The sequence below is a fragment of the Vespula vulgaris genome, chromosome 11, assembly GCF_905475345.1.
Source record: "Vespula vulgaris chromosome 11, iyVesVulg1.1, whole genome shotgun sequence".
In the NCBI taxonomy this organism is placed as follows: domain Eukaryota; kingdom Metazoa; phylum Arthropoda; class Insecta; order Hymenoptera; family Vespidae; genus Vespula; species Vespula vulgaris.
The window spans coordinates 3,833,197-3,853,986 of NC_066596.1; the positions used below are offsets into that span (position 1 = coordinate 3,833,197).

Below are 20,790 nucleotides of genomic sequence, written 5' to 3' on the forward strand. Positions count from 1 at the left end.
CTTGCCTTGCTTCTTCAACCGGAAAGACAAGGCTACTCGAACTTTTTCTTCTTCAATGATGAGGATCTACGATCCTTGATGTTTTATTATACAATCACTTCCGTTCTTCGTTAACGAAAAATATTAAAAAGATTGATGAAATTTAATTAATTGCGTCAATTTATAGTTCGTTAATTCTGTAACAGACTTGGAAGTAATATAACTATATGGGAATAAACTTTCTCTTCTTTTTTTTTTATTTCTTCTCCAAGTTTGCTCGTTAGAAAAATGGTCAACGTGCGTTATACTTTTCTTCCTCTCCGTTGGATTTCGAATTAAGCGAACGAAACAACGAACACCGAAGAGGGTAGAGAATTTATCGATCAATTTTCTCTCGTTTCAACGATGGAAGTCACTTTAGCACCGTTCGAGGTGAATAAATGAAATGGCGCTAAGAAAATGAAAGAGAAAAAGAGAGAAAGAGAGGCGGTCAATGAAAAGTTGACAAGACAACTTCAGATCGGTTTGCGGATGTTCTCTTTCTCGCTGTTGGGTAGAAATTGTATAACCGTGTGTATAAGCGATGATTGAATATGTATATTTAATAGACTCCGTGTGAAATTTAGATATATGGGATTGGGGAGAGAATTGCATACAACGTCGATAAAATATTTAATCAAGCATGAAGGTAATTATTAGTACTCTATTATTAGAAACGTATCTATGATGACTATAACGTCGCTACTCATTTATATCTCGGCGAGTGATTTAAAATCTAGCATTTATCACTCGCTGCAAATAAGGATATTTTACGCATGTTAATTAGAACCGTAGAAAAACGAGAGAATTCGTATTAATAAAAATAATAAAAAAATAATATTTCTCTTGCATAGATACCGCGCAATCAGCGATGGAGATCAGAATTACATTCGCCGGTATAACAATCTCGATCTCTCGATTCTTCTTTCCTCTATGCATATTCATAAAGGAAGAGAAATATCCACGAGTTAAGCTTGGAATCTCATAGAATTCTTTTCTGAATGGCGCGGGAACGAATAAGTTCTTGCCCTTCTAACCCTTCAATGTTAACTCTCATTGTTTTTATGCGTGTAATCAAGATTTGTTTGTTGCACGAGTAAGAGATTCTTTCACGCGGAAAATCGGAAAATCAAGAAAAATTAAAAAAGAAAAAATAAGACATTCGTTTTCCATAGTATTTACTCGAATGTTTCATACGATTGAAAGCATACAAGAAATATCCAAGAAAAATAATCTCTTGAATGAACTTGAGATAGAATGATACACGCTAACGGACATACTCGAAGAAAGGAGATCACGATATCGTGCATGTGGACGGTATTGAGAGAATCCAATTTAGGGAAGTTGATCGACGTGAACGTCATTGGACGTCGAGCTTTCGGAATTCTCGGAATCCCATACCAGTAACGGTAAAGTCCTACGAGCTTTTGGACGACCGCAAAAAGTTAGATCATCCTAGAAGCTTCCTTCGGTTGTCTCGAGTCTCGCTCGGCACGCAACCGGAAGTCGAACATTGTACTTGTTGTAATTCGCGCGTGTACCTTGCCAGGAGTTCTCCAAGAGTGGGTTCCCAAGAGATGAAGTAGTGGAAGGGATGCTCGAAATGCCACCAGGCACCTCTGTTCCCAGTTTTGCGGTTCGCAACCCCTACGATGCAGCTGCGAATGATTTGCTTCTCCTACCTTACTCTGTCTCGCGTTAGGATGAGGGAGAGAGAGAGAGAGAGAGAGAGAGACAGAGACAAAATGTAAACGATAGAAGAGGGGAAGGACCAGTTTTGCCGCGGTTGCGTTTAGCGGTCGTTATGCCGTAGCACGAACCTGTCGTTTTGGCTCTTGCGAATGCTTTTAGGGCTTTACGTTGTCGAGGCATACCGCAAATATCGGCGACACCTTTCCATATATTCAATGACCGGACGGAGCGCGTTGCTTAAACATGCCTATGTGATTCTCATTCGCATCGAGATAAAGGTTCTCGCAGGATTTAGCAAGCGAATACTACAGATAAATATTTTCCTTTCGTTGTTTTCGAATAATGATGAAGGAACGGAAACAAAAGTATTTCGAAGAATTAGATTTTACGAAGCATTATGAGTTAACGTACGAATTAGCGTAGAAAATCACAAATAACAATTCTTATTTTATTGAGTTTATTCTAACAATGAAATTTTGTTCTATGTTGCAAAACCGTAGTGTTGAATCCGTTTAGTCGAATATGAAATCAGTAGAGATATAGAAAGTAGATTCTGTTTGAATCGAAAAATATGGAAAACGCAATATGCATAGATATTTTTCATGATAACAATGACGATCGCTTAGCAAGATGATCAATAACAGGAGAATTTGCACTTCATCGAAGAGGTATGTTGATATTGAAGCGTTTCGTGTCAATATTTGTTATTGCAGTGTTTTTCAAGCGTGGGATGAGAGGCGATGAGACAGGAATATCCAACATAGGTAGGGACTTTCCGACGAAGAGCAAGCGAATCGACGTTGCGTTATATCACGAGAGTTCTAGCTAGACCAGAATCATTACGCTGCAGCACGAATCGGCATTGGTCTGGCAAACCCTTTGGTTTGCATTGCGGAGACGACTTTGACACTCACGCTTACAACTTTGATACAGCAAATACCCAATATTCGTTGATCGGTTTCTGACTTCTCTCGAACACAGAAATAATCGACTAATATTTGTAACAAATATTTATAATAGATTTTTTCATAAAGAATTCTTACTGTCGTTATTTCCAATTTTATTCGATTAATGAAATAAGAAATAATGTGTATTTTATAATTTAAAAATATCATTGAATCATAATACAATCTATTCCTTAAACTACGGTACCTTTGTTAGCTTCTTAAACTAATATTCCCTTTTCGAATACAGGTTTACCGATAAATTCTGTTTCGCACCGCAAGCACGATTAGTATTCATCGAATACGCGTGCGACAAAGCGGTCGATTGCTGATTTACGCGAGTAGAGCGAACTCTGCGAAAAAAGAATAGAGTTAAAAAAAGAAAGAAATAGTGGAATAGAGAGGAAAGAGGGAGATAGAGAGAGAGAGAGAGAGATAAAGCATATAGATTTAAAAATACTTCGATCTTTCTATCGGAAATCTTTAAATGCATCGCACGCTAGAGAGCTACAGGATGAGAGTTCACAGTGTGCTTTTATTTTCTCTCATGCGCATCTCTAAGTCGCGAGAGCTCTTGCAGAAAGCTTTCTTCTTTGCGTGAAGATCAGAAAACTTAGCTTATTGACGGCAGAGCAATATGCATAAACTTTTAAAGCTTTTATCCTTTCATCTGGCCGAAAGTACATACACCTAATTTCTGAGTCTGTTGAAAAAGTTTCCTTCTAATACACTTTGAAATAGAACAAATTTTTATTATTTAAATTTTTCACTATATTCTTTTACATGATTTCTTTATTTCCAATTACGAAAAGTTCATCCTTTTAAATTATACATAAGTGAAATTAGGCGGGTGAACTCGGACGAAATTCGATATCGACTTGCCCGAGTCGAATAATCGGTAAACGATAGTCCTGTGCGAAATTAATTTAGAGTTGGATAGGTACATCCTGTTAAAATAGTAGGAGAAGAAGAGACAGAGAGAAGGATAGAGATGAAGAGAGGAAGTTGGAGAGGAGTATTCTGTGAATTGAAGCGGATATCGTAGGTAAACGGAGTCAATTACAGGAGTTCGAAGCTGTTCGACGACACAATAAGGGAGTAAAGTGCGGTTGAACAATTTGGTTCGCTGAATCTCCTCTCCCACCTATTCGGGTCCAATTCTTCCCTTTCTCTCTTTCCCATTTACCTTTCTATGACCATTCTCTCGGTCCATAAACAATCCCACGTTCAACGAGTAAACTCGTATACGATATTCGTCGTTTCCGGCCACGATATGGCATCTACACATTTGCAATCTCAATGAATGTTTATATAAACTTTTATCGTATACAATAAATTATAGATAAATACCAAAGTTTAATATTAATCTGAAAATTATTTCAAGTATTTTAATAAAATATTTTATTCGATGCCATTTATTTTAATTTGTTTTAATTAGAACCAATATTACTTTTAACTCTCATTTAATTTTAGTTATTATGAGAAAAACAGTGCGCAGATATAATCGGATTTTTTTTTTTTACTTTTAAGTCAGATCGATATCTCGACTCTCCTCGAAATTCTTTCGAAGCTATTTCAGACCAAGATTTGCATAATATGTATTGTCTCCTCCAACCTCGCCTCCCTCGCCATTCCTATTCCGTACTCGACTTATGCATACTACATTTTCATTTTGCCTTCTTGTTTTCTCTCCCTCTTTCGGCTCGATTCACGACGTAGAAAATACGCTGCGAGGCGCAGCATCCTTCTTCGCAGTCCGCGAAGCTTAGCGGATTCAAAAATTCGCCGGATTTATTCTTTCCTCGCGAAGGAAATAAATCACGCAACTCGATATGAGTCTTTCTTCGGTAAAGAAAAAGTGGTCTACATGTCGAGTATCGATGTTGTTTCTTTTACGAGCGTTCGGATTCTTTAAAAACTTTGTTTAGAAAAAAATTTGCCTTTTTTCTTGATTTATTTTCTCCGAAAAGAGAATGTTTGTTTCCTCGCTAGAGAAGAGACAACGTGACTAAAAAAAGAAACGCTAGTCTTCGTTGAATATCTCTTTCTTGATGATAGAGATGAGCAAACAACGCGTTTATGTAAAAAATATCAAAGGTCTATATCTTATCTGTAGTCAATCTTGCTTTACGTTACTCTTCATGTTCGAGCCGCCTCAATCTTTTTCACTTTGCATCAGAGCATCTTTCTTTTTATATTTTTTGTAGTTCTTACGTTCTTCAACTTCAACGCGAACCTGTTACATAAAAACGTTTGCTCAAACACTTGTGTTGGAATTTACATTATTTTTCAATTTTTATTGGCTTGATTTTGCGATATTTTATTTCATACGTTCACACTCACGTTATTTTATTTACAAAGTAACAATACATATTGCTTTTTCACTTCGTCGTTCATATTATTCAAAATATATATTATTTCGAGCGAGAACAAAAATTCGACTGATATTTACCGTTCCACTTTCATGATTTTTATATCTCGAATTCAGTTTTTACGACCTTTCAGAGACGCACAGTGTTCAACAACTTTTGATTACGGTCTCTTTGAGTCTTTCATAGCAAAAAACTTTGAAACGTAAAATGCAAAGTTTTATAGTAGTGTAATCTCTCGCTATTATGATCCATAATAGTTTTATCGAACATACTAATGAAATATTAAAAGGGAAAAGTTTAATATAGAAACGATCGATATATTCCGAAACTTTGACGAATAATCGTTAAAAGACCATTGTCCCTAATTCAAAATTCACGTGAAAGAAAAACTCTGGTAGTGTGAGGAAGAAGATAAAATAAATACGAACACCAACGGAGCAATCCGTTTAACGGGTTAAAGTGAGGAACGCGTAAACCAGAAGAGTTCTCTCCCTCGATTTTGACCAGCACATAATAGGATTAATTGTAGAGAGGAGCAGAGAGGTTGAGCAAGGTAGAGAGAGGTAGAGAGAGAGAGAGAGAGACTGAGCAGATTTAATTGAGACTGAATAATTAAGTCTTCAACGAATCCGCATCTTCGATGAAACGAGCACAACGAAGGGTGCTGGCCAAAGCGGATTCCGTATTCGTGTGGGTATAACGCGATTATGAACGCCGACTCAATCCTGATAGGCAGTTTAAACTAAGGTAATGGTTTCGGTTCTAAGAATAAATCGACCGTACATCGAAATACTTTAATGAGTATTCTCTGATTACGAATTTCTAAAGTGATCTATTATTAATAAAATGATTTGAAGAAATATATTAAATACGGAATTTTGTTAAAATTTCGAAGAAAACATTTTTTCAAAGAAAACGTGACGCGTGTCCCGATGTGAATCTTTTATTAAGAAAGAACTCTCTTCGGATTTTGGTCAGTAAGAATCATCAGCAACGCTATCGAGTGACCTCGTCTTCTTTCCCTTTCATCCCGGAATTTCAGCGCGCTGTTAGTAGATCTGTCTCTCCCTCTCTTTCTAGCTCTCTCTCCTCTCTCTCTCTCTCTCTCTCTCTTCGTAGTTAGGGTGAACCTTGACGGTAATAATTAACATCCTCATCATCGTGCTAGGAGGACGTTCAAACAGATTTCGTGACGGATAGATGCTCAGTGGTTATGGAAGCTGAAAGGCCTCGAGATGGTCTACGTTGAGCATACGCGCGCGCGCACGAGAGATTTAGAAAAGGATAGAAGAGAAGAGAATCTATATAATGAAGCAGGAAACTGTTGAAGCTTTGGTATATGTACTATAGGAGTACGCTCCTGAATATATAACTGCGAATGATTCAAGGAGGGTTTTATTTTAAAAAATCATCTACGTGTTGCATGTCTAGAGAATTTTCGGGTGCGAAGAAATGTCACCTGACTTGGCCCGCGACATCGCCTTTTGTAACATCGTCTTTGATGGATCCTTTTTATCATTTCCTCTTTCTTTCTGTTCTTTCAGAGAGCTTAGTTTTTTGACATCGACGATTTAAAGCTCGAGGACGAGTCCAAGGTTACCATTAATGCTCTACCTTCTTTTAAAAGAGTTGAGTGGATGAGTTTTCTTCTGAATGACCAGGCTTGTCCGAGTGAAATGGAACGTGGACAAACAAAGTCGTGATTGCATGCGTAATGCTTGACCGTCTTGTTAAGGTTCTTGTTAAGACCCTAGCCTGAAAGATGTCCTCTAGAATCGTTCCTTATACTTCTAGAAGTGTTCTCGAAACTATAGTTTCTTTCTTTCCAGCGTCAAGAGTCCTACTTCATGTATTATGTAAAACTTCCGTTTGATTTTAACAATAATCTCTGAGAATTCTTGTATCTTAAAGCTGTAATTATAGGGTACCTTTTAGCATATAAGCATAGAAAATAGATAGCAATGCTCTGAACGTGAGTACTACGTAAGAGTAATTCCTACTTTCCAATTATCTTCTTCTTCATTTAGAAGTAATCACAGTTAGGAACAGATATAGTCACGATACGAGTCCGTACGTTCATTAGGATTCCCTTTCAATTACCCTCGCAGTAATTTACGTAATTACAGAGGAGTCTGTTCTTAACCATCGCTAATATTCGTCCTCGACACCTGGTTGCCTTCTACAACAAGCCTTTCCTGTCATTTAACGGTTCTTTCAAACGAGTTTATCTTGATTTATTTAAACGATTACGATCGCTAACCTGGCTAATCGATATTAGAAAATCTTTTCAACGAATTATTTCTCAGAGAGGAAAGTATTGATAGGAAAAATACGTAAAAGAGATAAGAAATTAGAAGTTATTCGGCTAACCAGAAATTCGGATTACGATATGCAAGAGATATCGTGAGAGAAATTGGTCAATCCCACCGGCTCGGTGCTAATAACCGAGGAACACGAAGACGGGTTATGACAGCCGGTGTCGTGGCCCGTTTGGCGGTGCGCAATTGCACGGGCGACATGTGCCATTGTTCAAACAGTTCGCTCTCTGCACCTTCTATTAGCACTGTGCTTCCTTCTCCCTCTCCCGTATCATCCCTTCGTATCATCCCTTCTTGTTGAGGTGCTGACGGCTCTCCGAGTATAAACCAGCTATCACAGATATGCGCGTACATACACATCTATCTACTCTCGTGTTGACTTCTATCTACGTATATAGGTACATACATGCATGTCAGTATATAATGAAAGAGAGAGAGAGAGAGAGAAATGGAGATAATCTCACACCTTATAACCGGTTCATTCGACTCAATCGTGAGGGAAGAAGTACTTCTAGCCGACTAGCATCTGGACTTACGATAGTTTGACCGTGGGCCACTAAAACGTGACTTTACGCCAAGAGTGATAACGGTGATAAAGGCGAGTAGTTGTCCGATACTCGATCCTCGAAAACTCCACTCGGAATATTCCTGTCTGTCTACTACTAGCGTTGACTTTTATGACTTGCAATAATGTTTTCTTTTTTTCACGACCCCATGGTGTTCGAATAGATTTCAGCGAAATTGATGTTTTTATTGGAACGTGGAATGAATGATGGGAACGATGGAAGGAAATAAAATTAGAGATCGAAAAAAGCTTTTCTATTTCATGATTCTTTTTATTACTTTCCGACATATCTTTTGAGCACGTCAAACGCGCTGAGTTTATTGGATCTCACGACACCTTTGTTCCTTTACAAACAATGTTCGTTTTGATCTGCTATTATAAAACATTAGACGTTTACGTTCAGAGAATACCAGACACCGTAACGAAGTACTCTACCAGCACTGCTTTGTCAAAACAGTTTGACCCTCTATTTGAAGTTTTTATAAAATATAGAAAAACATCGTGCGTGACAATTTTGCTGTGCTACTCTCGTAAAATCCATTTTTATTTTCTTTCAAATTTTTTACGTTTTTCTTTTTGGTCATAAATTTTTACAATCGCGCTACTTCAAGAAGAGTTCTCTTTCCTTTCCATACTCGATGGTCATTGACTCTAGTCAATCACCGCGGGAGTCCTTACAGGCAGTAGACACTTAGTTAGGACACTGCCAGGATCGGCGCTTTACTATCGACACGCTCGTAAACGTTAGGCAGGCATGTTTCTTGAGAATAAACTCGCACTTATCTAGATTAGATATTCCTAACTCGGGCAAGAGTTCATTAAGGATCATCGAAGAAACGTAGAAAATCATTGATTACCTTATTTGAATTATTTATTACAACGCTTTTATAAGTATACAACGTTCAACTAATATTCTTCGATTTCAACTCGAAGGAACTGAATTCTAAAATTTCTTTCTGCTCGTTTCGAATTTTTATCTTCATTTATAATACCTTCCTATACTTTCAGTTAATTCGACCGATCGTTCCGATCGACGAAAGAGATGAAGGGATTACTTTCTCGATAGGTTAATTACATACTTCTCTATCTTTATTATCATCGAATCACACGATACCCTTGCGAATAATGAAAGGGGTTATGATTATGGCGATGGTTTAACAATCACTCTTCTTTCTCCCTTCAATCTAAATTGATTCGATCGTTTCTCGTTCCCTTCCCCCTCCTCCCTCCTTCCCTCGCACGAACACGTGCAAGCTACTACTAATCGATTCGATTCACGTTTCCACTACGTCGAATCACCGTCGTCGGCACGAAGGGAATTCCACGAGTCTCGATCGTGCTCGAGAGCGAAGGCTTTCACCGCAATTGATGCAATTTAAACTTTTCCTTCGCATTGAAACTATCGTTGTTTTAACAATGCAGATGGTAGTTCGTTGAAGGGTTCATGACTAGTTAAGATTATTTACTTTGAGTCACATAAGCTCTGGACAAGTTGTAAGTTTTATGAGATGATTTAAATGTAATTGAATAAATCTCGGAAAATTAGAGTGAGTTTGGCGCAAGAAAAGACGGCAATTTTTCTTTCGAATTCGAAAAGAAAAGAAAATTACTCGCAAAGTAGGACGATGCGTTTATGCATCTTTCGAGCAACGTAGGAATAATACTCGAGATAATAATGTCGACAACGACATAATCGTTATAATTCAAAATTTTCAAGGCTTTCACCGGATGCTTTTTGATTTCTTGTCGTTCCCAAAACTACAATCGGAATAGCATTTTATTCGGTGAGTTCAACGCAAGGTTTTTTCAACCGATTCAAGATCTCTCGACGGTCTTGGTCTCGTCATTGATGTAAGAACGAGCTGCATTGATCTTTGCCTTATCTAGAAGGAGAGAGAGAAAATTCATTTTATGCGACTCGATTTCAAAGCAACCTCTTTTAGTATACCCACGCGCAATACACGTACATATATGCATATTTACGCGTATAGGTAACACGAGAGTATCGTTTAAAGCCACGTTACTCGGAAAATTCGGCGAGATAAAGGGGTTACGCATGCGCGGGCGTTTGCGTTATATTCCGTGGTTGTAACATTAGCCATAAAATGTATATCCCGTCGGGCGTATATTGTCATGCAGAACGCCATTAAAGCATCGCAATATCTCGCTCGTTTCAGGTGATGATAGCAACACGCTACGGTGGTTAAGGTGGCTCTCGAGGAGAAGCTGAAAGTGGCGAGGAGGATCGTGAAAATCGGCAAACGAGGCGGGCGATCCGGAGAGCGGTAGTGGCGGCGGAGCGGCAGGGGTAACGTATCTCTTTTAATTATCTCTAATTACTATTCTAATGTTCTTCGAAATTTGATTATAATTAGAACGATCGATATAGAGTGAGTAAGTGCAAAAAGTATTCGTGCGTTCATTAAGTGTGTAAGTGTAAAAAGTATCCGTGTGTTCATTATAGTTTTTATAATCATAAATTTTTTTCATTGAGTGGTAAATTATTACAACACCGACGATGATACTAATAATATAGAAAAGATTCGAATCCTTTTACTCTCGCAATAATCTCTTTTGAAATCGTTTGAATCATTCGACGAATTATTTAACACGAAATATCGTGACGATAGCCTTTATCTCGATTTCAAAGAGCTATATCGATTCGCGTAGACCGATGTTCGATTTAAAGAGAAACGATTCCAATGGGAATCTCATTTTCCGATTGGAAAGTGAGACGATGAAGGAGATAAGATACGATGCTATCGACAATACCCATCGAATTTCGATGGCTTTTAAGTGGAGTCGAGTAAACTCGTTCGTGAGAAGACGTAAAAATCTTTCTTTAGTTTCTCAATCGCATCGAATACGAGGATCGTTTGGTCTTCACTCGGTGCAAGCAGTCCTTGAGTTGGATAATAAAAGACCGATTATCCGATTTCGTTTTCCTTTATCCGTTCTGAGGTTTATCAACCTCCCCCGCGCCTCCGACATTTTATGAACCATTAATACAACTCGATATATTAGAACATTTTATAAGGATCATTAAAATGAATAACATTTGTTCGTTAAAATAATACTTTTATTTCGAAAGTTTTATATTCGAGAATTATATAAAGTAAATAAATAACTCGACATAAAATCTTTTACAAGGTGAGTCATTGTGTTTACTGTACGCAAATGGCATTACGTAGTTGAATCTTTGTATATAAAATCTCGTCAGTATAGCCGACGACGCAACACCGAACGGACGAACGGTCGAGTAAACACGCTCTAAGTGACTTTACCTCTTCACGAATCGTGTTTGTGATCGTAGATACTATGGGAGCGGGGGTATGGGGGGCGGAGGAGGGCTACAAGCCACGGACCTCCGGCGAAGGCTCGAGTCCCAGTCTTGCGAACGAAATTCTTCTGAGAATCCTCTTTCCCTAAGGCAAGATGGTTTCTACGTACCTGCGGAGAATGGCACTTGCGAGGATGAGGACAAGTAAGTGAAGCGTAACGAAATAATAACGTGACCGACGAACATTATTCGAAGCAATGATCGTTACTTCTTCTATAGAGCGAACTAGAACTAACCGACTACTTTGTTATTTTCCTCGTAACCTAACCTACTATTATACTTTGTCGTTTCTACGTAACTTTTAAATACGTAATTAACATTTCTGATAATCTAACAATACGTAGGTAAACAATTTTTTTGGGACATACCGGTTGTAATTGCGATTCGACGTATACTTCGTAAGTTTTATAGTCGATCGAGAACGTTGTAATCAATTACGAGAAGATAAATAGTTACACGTTTAACGATTATGCTAATCGGTATTAATTATCAAGCGTACACTTTGTCACATGGAGTTAGTGAATCTCGTTAGAACGAGGTATTACCAATCGATATCACCGATCGTACGTTCTGCAAGACCACAAATCACCAGTGTTCTCGAGCCTGCGGAACCGCGTTGAGCGTTTAATTACAAAGGACACAAGCGAATAATTATTTACAGAAGTATTCAGACAGTCTTTCAAGTCGAATGACTTTTTTTATGGATTATCAGTAAGAAAAGTAAACAACAAAATACATATGTTCATTCGTCATTTTGATGTAATAACAATCGGTTGGGTATTTATTAGTTCGAATATTTGTGACGAGGAAATAAATCATATAAATCGATAGCGTTATACGTGCGGTATGGTAAATGTTCTTTTGAAAGGGCTGAGTTCGGAGCGATTCTCGTTTCCGGCCAGCCAACGTGTACAGGTTCCCGGACGTATAAACGTCGAGAGAAAGAGGAGGATACGGAAGAGAGAAGAATTTTGAGGCGTGTAATAGGATCCGATGGCTCCTTCCACGGGAAGCTGAGGTTTTCCACGAAAAGTTTCAACCGCATCGAGAATGAGGCGGAAGCGACGACGGAAGGGGAAGGTGAGAGGAAGCAGCGACTGCGATGGTGTCGCAGGGACTTCCGGCAGATTGCGGAAGTGGCGACAAGGACTTTGCTTTTGGGCATCGTGCTCCTCGTCACACCAGGTAAAACTTATTCGATTAATTACTAATTACTTCTATTTTATTATTAATTTCTGACAAAATTCGTAAAGCAAACTTTTATACAATATTTTTCTCAATCTGTTACTCGAAATCTCGAAGAGATAAGCGATTTATAACATTTTACGTATCGTTTTTCAATTAGTGAAACTCTAATAAGTTCACTAAGCTGTTGGAATTAGTTGTTTCTAGCAACTCGTCTACTATCGATAACATTTAATCCTTTTGTTATATAGTTCTCATCTATTATTATATAGTATATCAGCTATTTCAATTTTCTCATAAAATTAGTATTATCGATTAGTATTCATCTCGTTAGATAATTTAGGTTTCTCCGACCAAACTGATAGATACCCCATGGTCTCTCGAGTAGAACTGATAAATCGATTCCGAATTCAGTGTACTGTGCACAGATACGCTGAAGTCGGAATCGTAACGATGTCAATTTAGAGCGAAGTGACTTATAACTGTGGATTGCGTACCAGCCCGATGGTACTTACGTGTCCAATTAACCGATAATTAATTATGATTCAAGATATTCCCTGCATTCTGATTCTCAACGTCCACGTTCACTTCGAATCTTCGTATCGTTCAGTTAGAATAAGAAAAATCTCTCCATCCACGAGACGAAATCTTGATTTTAAAAATGTATGAAAAAGTTGTAAGCTATCAACGATAAGCAAGAGACACATCTTGACTTTTATGTTCATCGTTGGTGTCTCTAGAAAACTATTAGGACGCGCTTAGATACGACACTCCGGCGTTCTTCACGAGACTCAAACGTGTCTTTGCGGTGGAACGAGTGACGCGTTATACGAATTTCAATTTGAAAGAGCTTCCGTCCGACGCTACACACCCAAGAGCGTGAATGGGTCGCCTATTGCGAGAAAAGAGAAAGAAAGAAAGAAAGAGGGAGAGAAAGAGAGAGAGAGAGAGAGAGAGAGAGAACGGGACTTTGAACTCTTTTGCAGCGTTGAATTCGCTTTGATAGCATCCGTCCTACCCGGCGAAGCAGTTTTTCGACGAGTCTGAACAATTTTGAGGAGGACTTCGTTTTTTTTTACTTCCTCTCTCTTCTCTTCTTTTTTCTCTCTCTTTCTCTCTCTCTCTCTCTCTCTCTTTGGTTTATTCTCAAAATCGGACGAGAAAATGACTTTCTTTCAACGGCCTAACGATCAAACTGAAAAAACGTGGTTTTTATCAATGTAAAAAATTCTTAACATTAGTAAGAAACGTTTAAGGATATTTAACGTTAGCGATATGTCTTTCCGAATAAAAGCGGTAAAATAATAGAAAATTTTGAAATTAACATTTTGATATTAAACTTGACGATCGATATAATGAATCTTCGTCATTTCGTTTACTTCCTTTTTCCGTGAATAACGTAAGATATTTAATTGGAACGAGATGACGTCTTTCTTTCTTTCTCTTTCAAAGAGATTACCATCTTTAATTATCTTTATTAATAATCCTCTTTTAACGTTGAAACGCCTAATTGCAATTACATTTTCTCTTAAGGATTTTCCATTAAGCGCGATTACTTTGTTATGATTTCTCTTGAAGTTATGTGATGTTATTCTTTTGAGAGAATATATTTTAATCGACAAAAGAAAGGACAAAAGAAAAAAGAAAGATTCGTTTATGGGTGTATAAGTATAATCACAATGATTACAGGCGTAAAGTAATATAAGAAGTGTGTTAATAGTTAACTAACGAAATTATACAATATTTTATCGATACAGTTATTAGCCGCAAAAGAAACAAAAAGTATTGTCGACAACTGTTTTCAGACTCAACTGTGTACGACCACACCGCACGAGCGTAATTATCGAATTTAATATCACTTTTATATCTCTTGGAAGTACTTTGAAATGCATCAAAGCGTCGGTCGTTTCATCTACTTCTCTTCTTTTTTTTGGTTCATGCTCGTGTATGTTATTATACACAGTTAACGTATTAAAGCACAGCAATCTTGGCTGTGTCGCACTTGTTATCCTCGCTGGTATCGTTAATGAGAGCAGCTTTATTAAATCTCCTTTAAAAAGAGATTGTCATAATTATACGCTGTAAATAACAGATGTAGGGAGACGCAAATCTTTGTATATTCATGTTTACATGTGTGCGTATTAGTACATGCAGGTATGTCCGTCCAGTTGGATTATCCGAGTTTTCTTCGCAATTTTTCGAGGATAAATAAATGTGAGACAAAATATGAGAAAATGTCTAATTATCCGATTGCATTGACGATTAATTATTTTCAAATGTTTATACATTGTACGTGTTTATTCGATAAACGTTGTTAGACTTACCACAATGAAATTTGTCGGAATTACATGTTAATTATATTCCATTAGCTTTACAAAGGATCAACTGAATGGATTTGAAAGTCGGAGTGAACGTCGCAACATTCTAATGAGGATCTTCGCGCTTAAGTAGGCGACGTTTAACGTCCTTACGAAAACGTATTTTAATAACGTAATTAAACGCAATACAAAAACGCCTATGAGAAATAATTAAATCGTTGCTACAAAAGATATTCTTATGCGATAAAAATTAATTTTACATGATTCGATAGCATCGATTTATTTCTTTCTTATTTTTTTCCTTAAAGATTCGAGTGAATAGTACTTTGGTAATTAAAACGGCGGGAAAGTTGAACGTGAGAAGTTTCGAGCTTCCGCCCTCGATGGCAGACGTTTTTATAGCGCCACGCTGTGCACGAGAGGAGTATTAAAAAAAAAAGAAAAAAAGAAAAAATAGGAAAGAGAGAGAGAGAGAGAGAGAGAGAGAGAGAGAGAGAGAAAGCAAGGAACAAAATTACCGAGAAACGCTGTAAACGGTACAGAAGAGAACGAAAGAGAAAGAGAGAGAAATTGAAGTGGACCGGAGGCGTGTAGCAAAAGAAGAAGAAGAAGAAGGAGAAGGAGGAGGAGGAGGAAGTGGACTGGGGGTGAAACGGAAAATACGAGAAAATGACGAAAAAAGAGAATAGCAAAATTAGCGGAAAAGTTGTTTAATATAGAAAGTTTTCTAAGTTGGGGCATGGGTGTAAAGCGGCCATTGTGATCGCCGCTTGTGCGGCATTATTTCCCATCCCTTCTCTTACCATACCACGTCGTCGCCGTTTTACCAAAACTTTGCCGCCTAACGCTCGTAATTTATTTATTTCCCAATTATTTTCAACCGGAATTCACGAAGCGTCGTTCGCCTTTTCCGTTCGCTCTCTGCTCTCGTAATATCTTTTAAATTCACGTAAAATCATCGAATCGAGTAATTTCTTCCTCGAAAAGGTGAAATCGAGACATTTACTTTCGCAAAGGAAATTTTATATCCTTCTCGTAAATCTTTCGTTGAATGAATTACGGTTATATGATAAAAAAAAAGCGGAAAGAATTTTGTCTTGGAAATTAATAATGGAAATCGATTGATATGACGATGACTACTGTAGTAAGAAAAATTTTCTTTTTCTTTTAACGGTACTACGTTACACGATCATAAATTTTTTTCCAAGAATCTTAACGACCTTTACGAGAAGTTTACAACTTTGTGATCTTCGTTTAAAATAGCATCGCGATAAGTTGTGTGAATCATCTTTGGTCTTAAAACTGCAATTAATCATAGGAAAAAGAGTATCGCCGTTTAAAATGTCCGATAACTTCGAGCCATTACTTGCAAATACGTAGAATGATTATGGTATTGGTCGTGATCATCGCACAGATGGTTGGCGAGACCGAACAACATTGCACAGATGACGTTCCACGGGAAGAATCATGGTAATGACGGTAATAAACATCGGTCGTGTCGAAAAATCATTGAAGTAGAAGTTTGCAGGAAAATTAAATTGCCAATGTTTGATCACAATTGCAATGTTATAAAAACCGCATTAATGTCATTTCAAAAATACTTCTTTTAATTGCTTAATAATTAACTACAATGGATATTTGTCTTTCGATTTAATTAAAGACTAGCAATTTTCTTCGTCTTCAGCTCTCGACTTCGAAAATATCCGCTTACCTCTTTCTAAATAATTAATATCAATTCTCGAGTCTTCAGAATATAAGGGCTGTGGAATACTCGTTAGTATCGGTTAATTGCTTTTAGCCCGGTCTGCGTTATTCTCCTCTCGGGCATGGTTCAACCGCGCGTAGAAGCATAACGTTAGCGGCAAAAGCGAAGCAGCCTTAAACAGGTGCTTTAACTATTTAACTTACGCCAGTCGTGGTGTGCTTGCGTGCGAAAGAGAAAGAGAGAGAGCGAAAGATCCGATGCAACGTCTCGTTAATTTCACGCTTCGTCGCTACTTGCAAATTTGGCTGGTAAAATGTTCGAGGGTCTTTCTTGCTTGTCCTTCTTCTTCTTCTTCTTCTTTCTATGTAAAAGCGACTGCGAAAAGAGAGAGAGAGAGAGAGAGAGAGAGAGAGAGCCGATGAACTCATGCGTGTGCATTTTATATCGTGTAGCATTACCGTGATATTTTCTCATGTTTCATTATAACATTTTTGCGTTTGGTTAATTAACAACGCAAATCTTCTCCCACAGCATCCTGATTTTAATGCATTCCAAAACGAACTTGCAAATTTCTCGTTAGTAAGTATCATAAAATAATCATGAAGAAGGAATAAGATTACAAGTCCTTAATAACTACTAAGTTTACACGATGGATAGTTTCTGAAAGTACTAAATAAAAAATGTATCATTTTCGTGATAAATAAATCAGAACACGTGTTCGTCGTTTTCATCAAAGAATTAATACCGAGCGTTAAGCAAGGTACACATTGCGTTCGTTTCTCGATTCGACGAACGAGATGAACGATAGGAGGCGTACGACTTTGAAGTATCGCCAATGGTAAAACAAACAGGGAGGGCAAACTAGCTTCTAGAGATAGTGGCTTTGAAGCAAGCGGACATCGGTTTTCGTATCTAAAAGGGGAAAGCAAAACTATTTCGAGGAAGTGGGCGAGGGGGTAAACGCGAAAGCGATTTAAAGGACGTACTACCATTGACGTTATGTATGTACCTACCTTAGGATGTAGAGAAGCGTGGAATCTGAGAGACGAGAGGGAGAAGGAGAGAAGACTTCTTGGACGCTCAAGCAGCTTCGGATGAAAGGTATTTCCAGTTGGCTTTCCACGAGCTTGCTCTCGCCGCAGAGTTATCCGATAGATCGCCGTTCAAAGGCGCGAGAAGCAAACGAGATCGACTATGTCGAGACGAGCTTTACCTCCTTACGATTGAAACTAACGCACCGATCAAATGTATTCTCTCTATAATACCAGTGCTATGAACCGAATCACCGTTAATCTTCTAAGGAGTAATTGGTCGAATTGTCATTTTAAAAGTTTTAGGATCAGACCTGAGATTTTTATTAATACTGTTTGATTCTGCGATAGGATTCTGCGAAGGACTGGATCAATTTGGAAAAAATCCGCATTTGAAACACTTTGTATTCGATAGATAATGAAAAATATGAATAGAAGAAAGAAGTCGGTGTTTTGATGCCTCCTAGGTGTTTTTTAAAAATACTCATTCTCTTTTCTTAGAGCGTGTGTTAGAGAAACGACAATTTCGTCCTATCTTCCATTTTTCTTTTCATTCTTTTCTCTCCTATGAATATTGTAAGTGACGATTATTTCATCTCATTTCCGTGGGAAAATATCAAGTGGGTGCATATAAGAAAATTTTTCAGCGTAGTCGAGCGTGATATTTTTCGATCACTCGATTAGAAAGTTCTATTATTATTATTATAAAATCGTATCGCGATGTCTTACTATGAAACACGTGGAAAAATCGAGACATCGCCGTGTATATTCAACGAAACGCGAAACGGCTACCATTTTATATAAGCATCGCGGAAGCTTTGGAGAAGATCGATCGGACGAGCTTACTTCGTTGGAAATAATCGCATGCAAAATGCATCTCCACCCTCCCCATCCCCGTATCAACGTCAAAGGAAATGACATCGAAACGTCTGGGGCTCCATTATTCGACTAACCGAAACCTACGTCGTGTCTCACGAAGGCACGACTCCTCGTACCTGAAATATATCATGATTCTCTCTTTTTTCCCGTCCTACAGATTTTAAAGGGTTTCGTGTAACAGCTTATCGAAGGTGGCGGCAATGGAAGAGTATATACGCTTCGGTACACGTGCAGTTCCGAGCGAATCCTTTGATCCGAACTTTCGACGTGAGACATGTTTGTTTCGAAAGTTAGCCCGAGCATTAAGCTACGTCATAAGGCTAACATTGTAAGGTACGTTCGTTCCCGGACAAAGGGTGGACGCTACATTTCCGGAGACTATATCCCTTTATGGAATTCCGGGTAATAACTTTACGAAGGAAAAGCTAGTTGCGGAACATATGGTGTCGCAATTTCACTGAGTTATCTCTCAATGCTGTTCGAGAAGTCTCCTAAATCGAATGAAATCAAAAAAGAAAAACGTTAGCACAAAGAATAGTTAAAATACGACTGTTGCTAACTGTAGTAAATTCAACGGAGTTAGTTTTTTCATGCAAAATGAGCCAAAGTAATTAAAATACTCTGGATTTGTTACTTATTATCATTAGGGAAGATTCCACTCGTTCCTCGTGCCGACATATTGTATTTCCGAAAGAATTTTATCGAATTCATTTCTCTCTCTTTCTCTCCCTCTCTCTCTTTCTTTCTCTTTCTCAATATGGAACAACAGTAAGTTTTACGTTTCGTACAACAGACAGAAACCATGGATTCTCGCGTTTCTCTTGGCAATAGTCAACGGTGCAAAACTTCACGCGAGGAAACTTCGAAGAATGTATTTCTACCTGGACGTTCTAACTTGGAACATTCAAATTGCATTAAGTGCGCCGACCGAATACGGGATTCAATTTATTCCTCCGACTAGCTCTACCATCGTCGGAAGAACGTTCGAGATATTATACTTAGGATAAGAAAAGAGAAAGAAAGAGTTTCAAAGCATAAAATAACAAAGAATGGTATACATTATCGTAAACTTGACACATCTGTCTACAGTAACATGCATTCATGTAAGAAAATAATGCATATGTTTTTCACTTAAGGATGTACGGAAGATTTTTCGAAAAATTATAGTATTTTATGGAATATATACGACTGCTAAAAAAAGAAAAAGAAAACCTATCAAATATTTAAACGTTTTTTAAATATATATATAAAAAAAAGAATTTTAGATTAAAAAAAAGAAGTTTTTATTGTAAAAATAAATGTTTACTCTTTTACTGTAAAAATAATATTGGATTACGTCGATAAAATTTTTCCGATAGCATATAAATAATGGATTTCAAACATTTTATTTTTTTAAGAGAGAAAAATATTGAAGGTTGATATGGGAGCGGATAGTAATGTAGATATTTTTTTTTTCAGGACTTTGTCACCAGGACGCGGTGCACATAACGGCTATATTGGGAGAGAGCGTTGTCTTCAACTGTCATGTAGAGTTCCCTGGTGAGCACCCAGTGCCCTACGTTCTCCAATGGGAGAAGAAGGTAGGCGACAAGGTACGATAACGTCGACACCCTCTGCTCTCTAATATCCGTGAGTTAAATACGTGGGCCCTGCTCGATTAAACGAGCGTATTCCTGCTGCCAGAATGATTATCTCGCAAACTCTCATTAATAAAATTACTTTTTCAAATTTCACAGATTCATTGTTTCAGCATCTCTCGTAATCTAGCGATCTCTCGTTATTATCGATTTCATTCAATCCTTTCTATCGTTATAATTGTATAATTTCACTTTAATTCATTATTCACATCGAATCCCCGTTCAAACAAACATGGAATTCTCATGAGTGAAATCCATTGAACAATTTAGGGGATTACTTTCCTTAATATTTACTCGAGGCTTATGTGAAGTTACTAATACGTATTTTTACTCCTCTTGACATTGAATGTTCGTTTTTAATAAAAAAAAAGAAAAGAATGTTTTCTTATTTCATCATAATATTGAGCAGTTTCGATTTTATAAATACTCGTAGGAAAGCGACGAACAACATCGTCGTCAATTATTTTTTCATTCCCATGCATCTTCTCGACCATTTTTTTCCGTATTCTTTTTCGAGGCAAGTTCTATTTTCATATGTTGCTTTCGATCGAAAGGGATGTAACGAAGTGAACTACACGCGATCGATCTATAAAGTTCTCGTCATTTGGATATTTAAAAAACACGAGAAAAAAGAAGTTCCATGCTTTCGGGAATAAGTCAATATTTTCATCGGAAATATTCTTTCTGTGTTCATCGTACTCGAAAAATTATTTTCGAATTGCATGATCATCGAGCATTCGGAATATTGAAATATCTTTTTATTTTTTCTTTCGTCGTTTCTCAAAC

The 20,790-nt window shown here is 37.6% G+C and overlaps 1 protein-coding gene across 21 annotated transcripts in view; it reads left to right on the top strand.

The window, feature by feature from the left end:
* The window catches only part of LOC127067562 (protein turtle-like), a 187,955-nt gene that overhangs the window by 121,732 nt on the left and 45,433 nt on the right, over window positions 1-20,790 (top strand). For 17 of the 21 annotated variants that reach the window (XM_051002620.1, XM_051002632.1, XM_051002619.1 and 14 more), the window contains 4 exons: window positions 10,087-10,217; window positions 11,223-11,393; window positions 12,118-12,434; window positions 19,826-19,959. In XM_051002620.1, the coding sequence (XP_050858577.1) occupies window positions 11,242-11,393; window positions 12,118-12,434; window positions 19,826-19,959 (603 nt within the window). In that variant the 5' untranslated portion in view covers window positions 10,087-10,217; window positions 11,223-11,241. The remainder of the gene's footprint in view (window positions 1-10,086; window positions 10,218-11,222; window positions 11,394-12,117; window positions 12,435-19,825; window positions 19,960-20,790) is intronic. The other 4 variants (XM_051002629.1, XM_051002636.1, XM_051002631.1 and 1 more) reach the window with 1 other exon arrangement.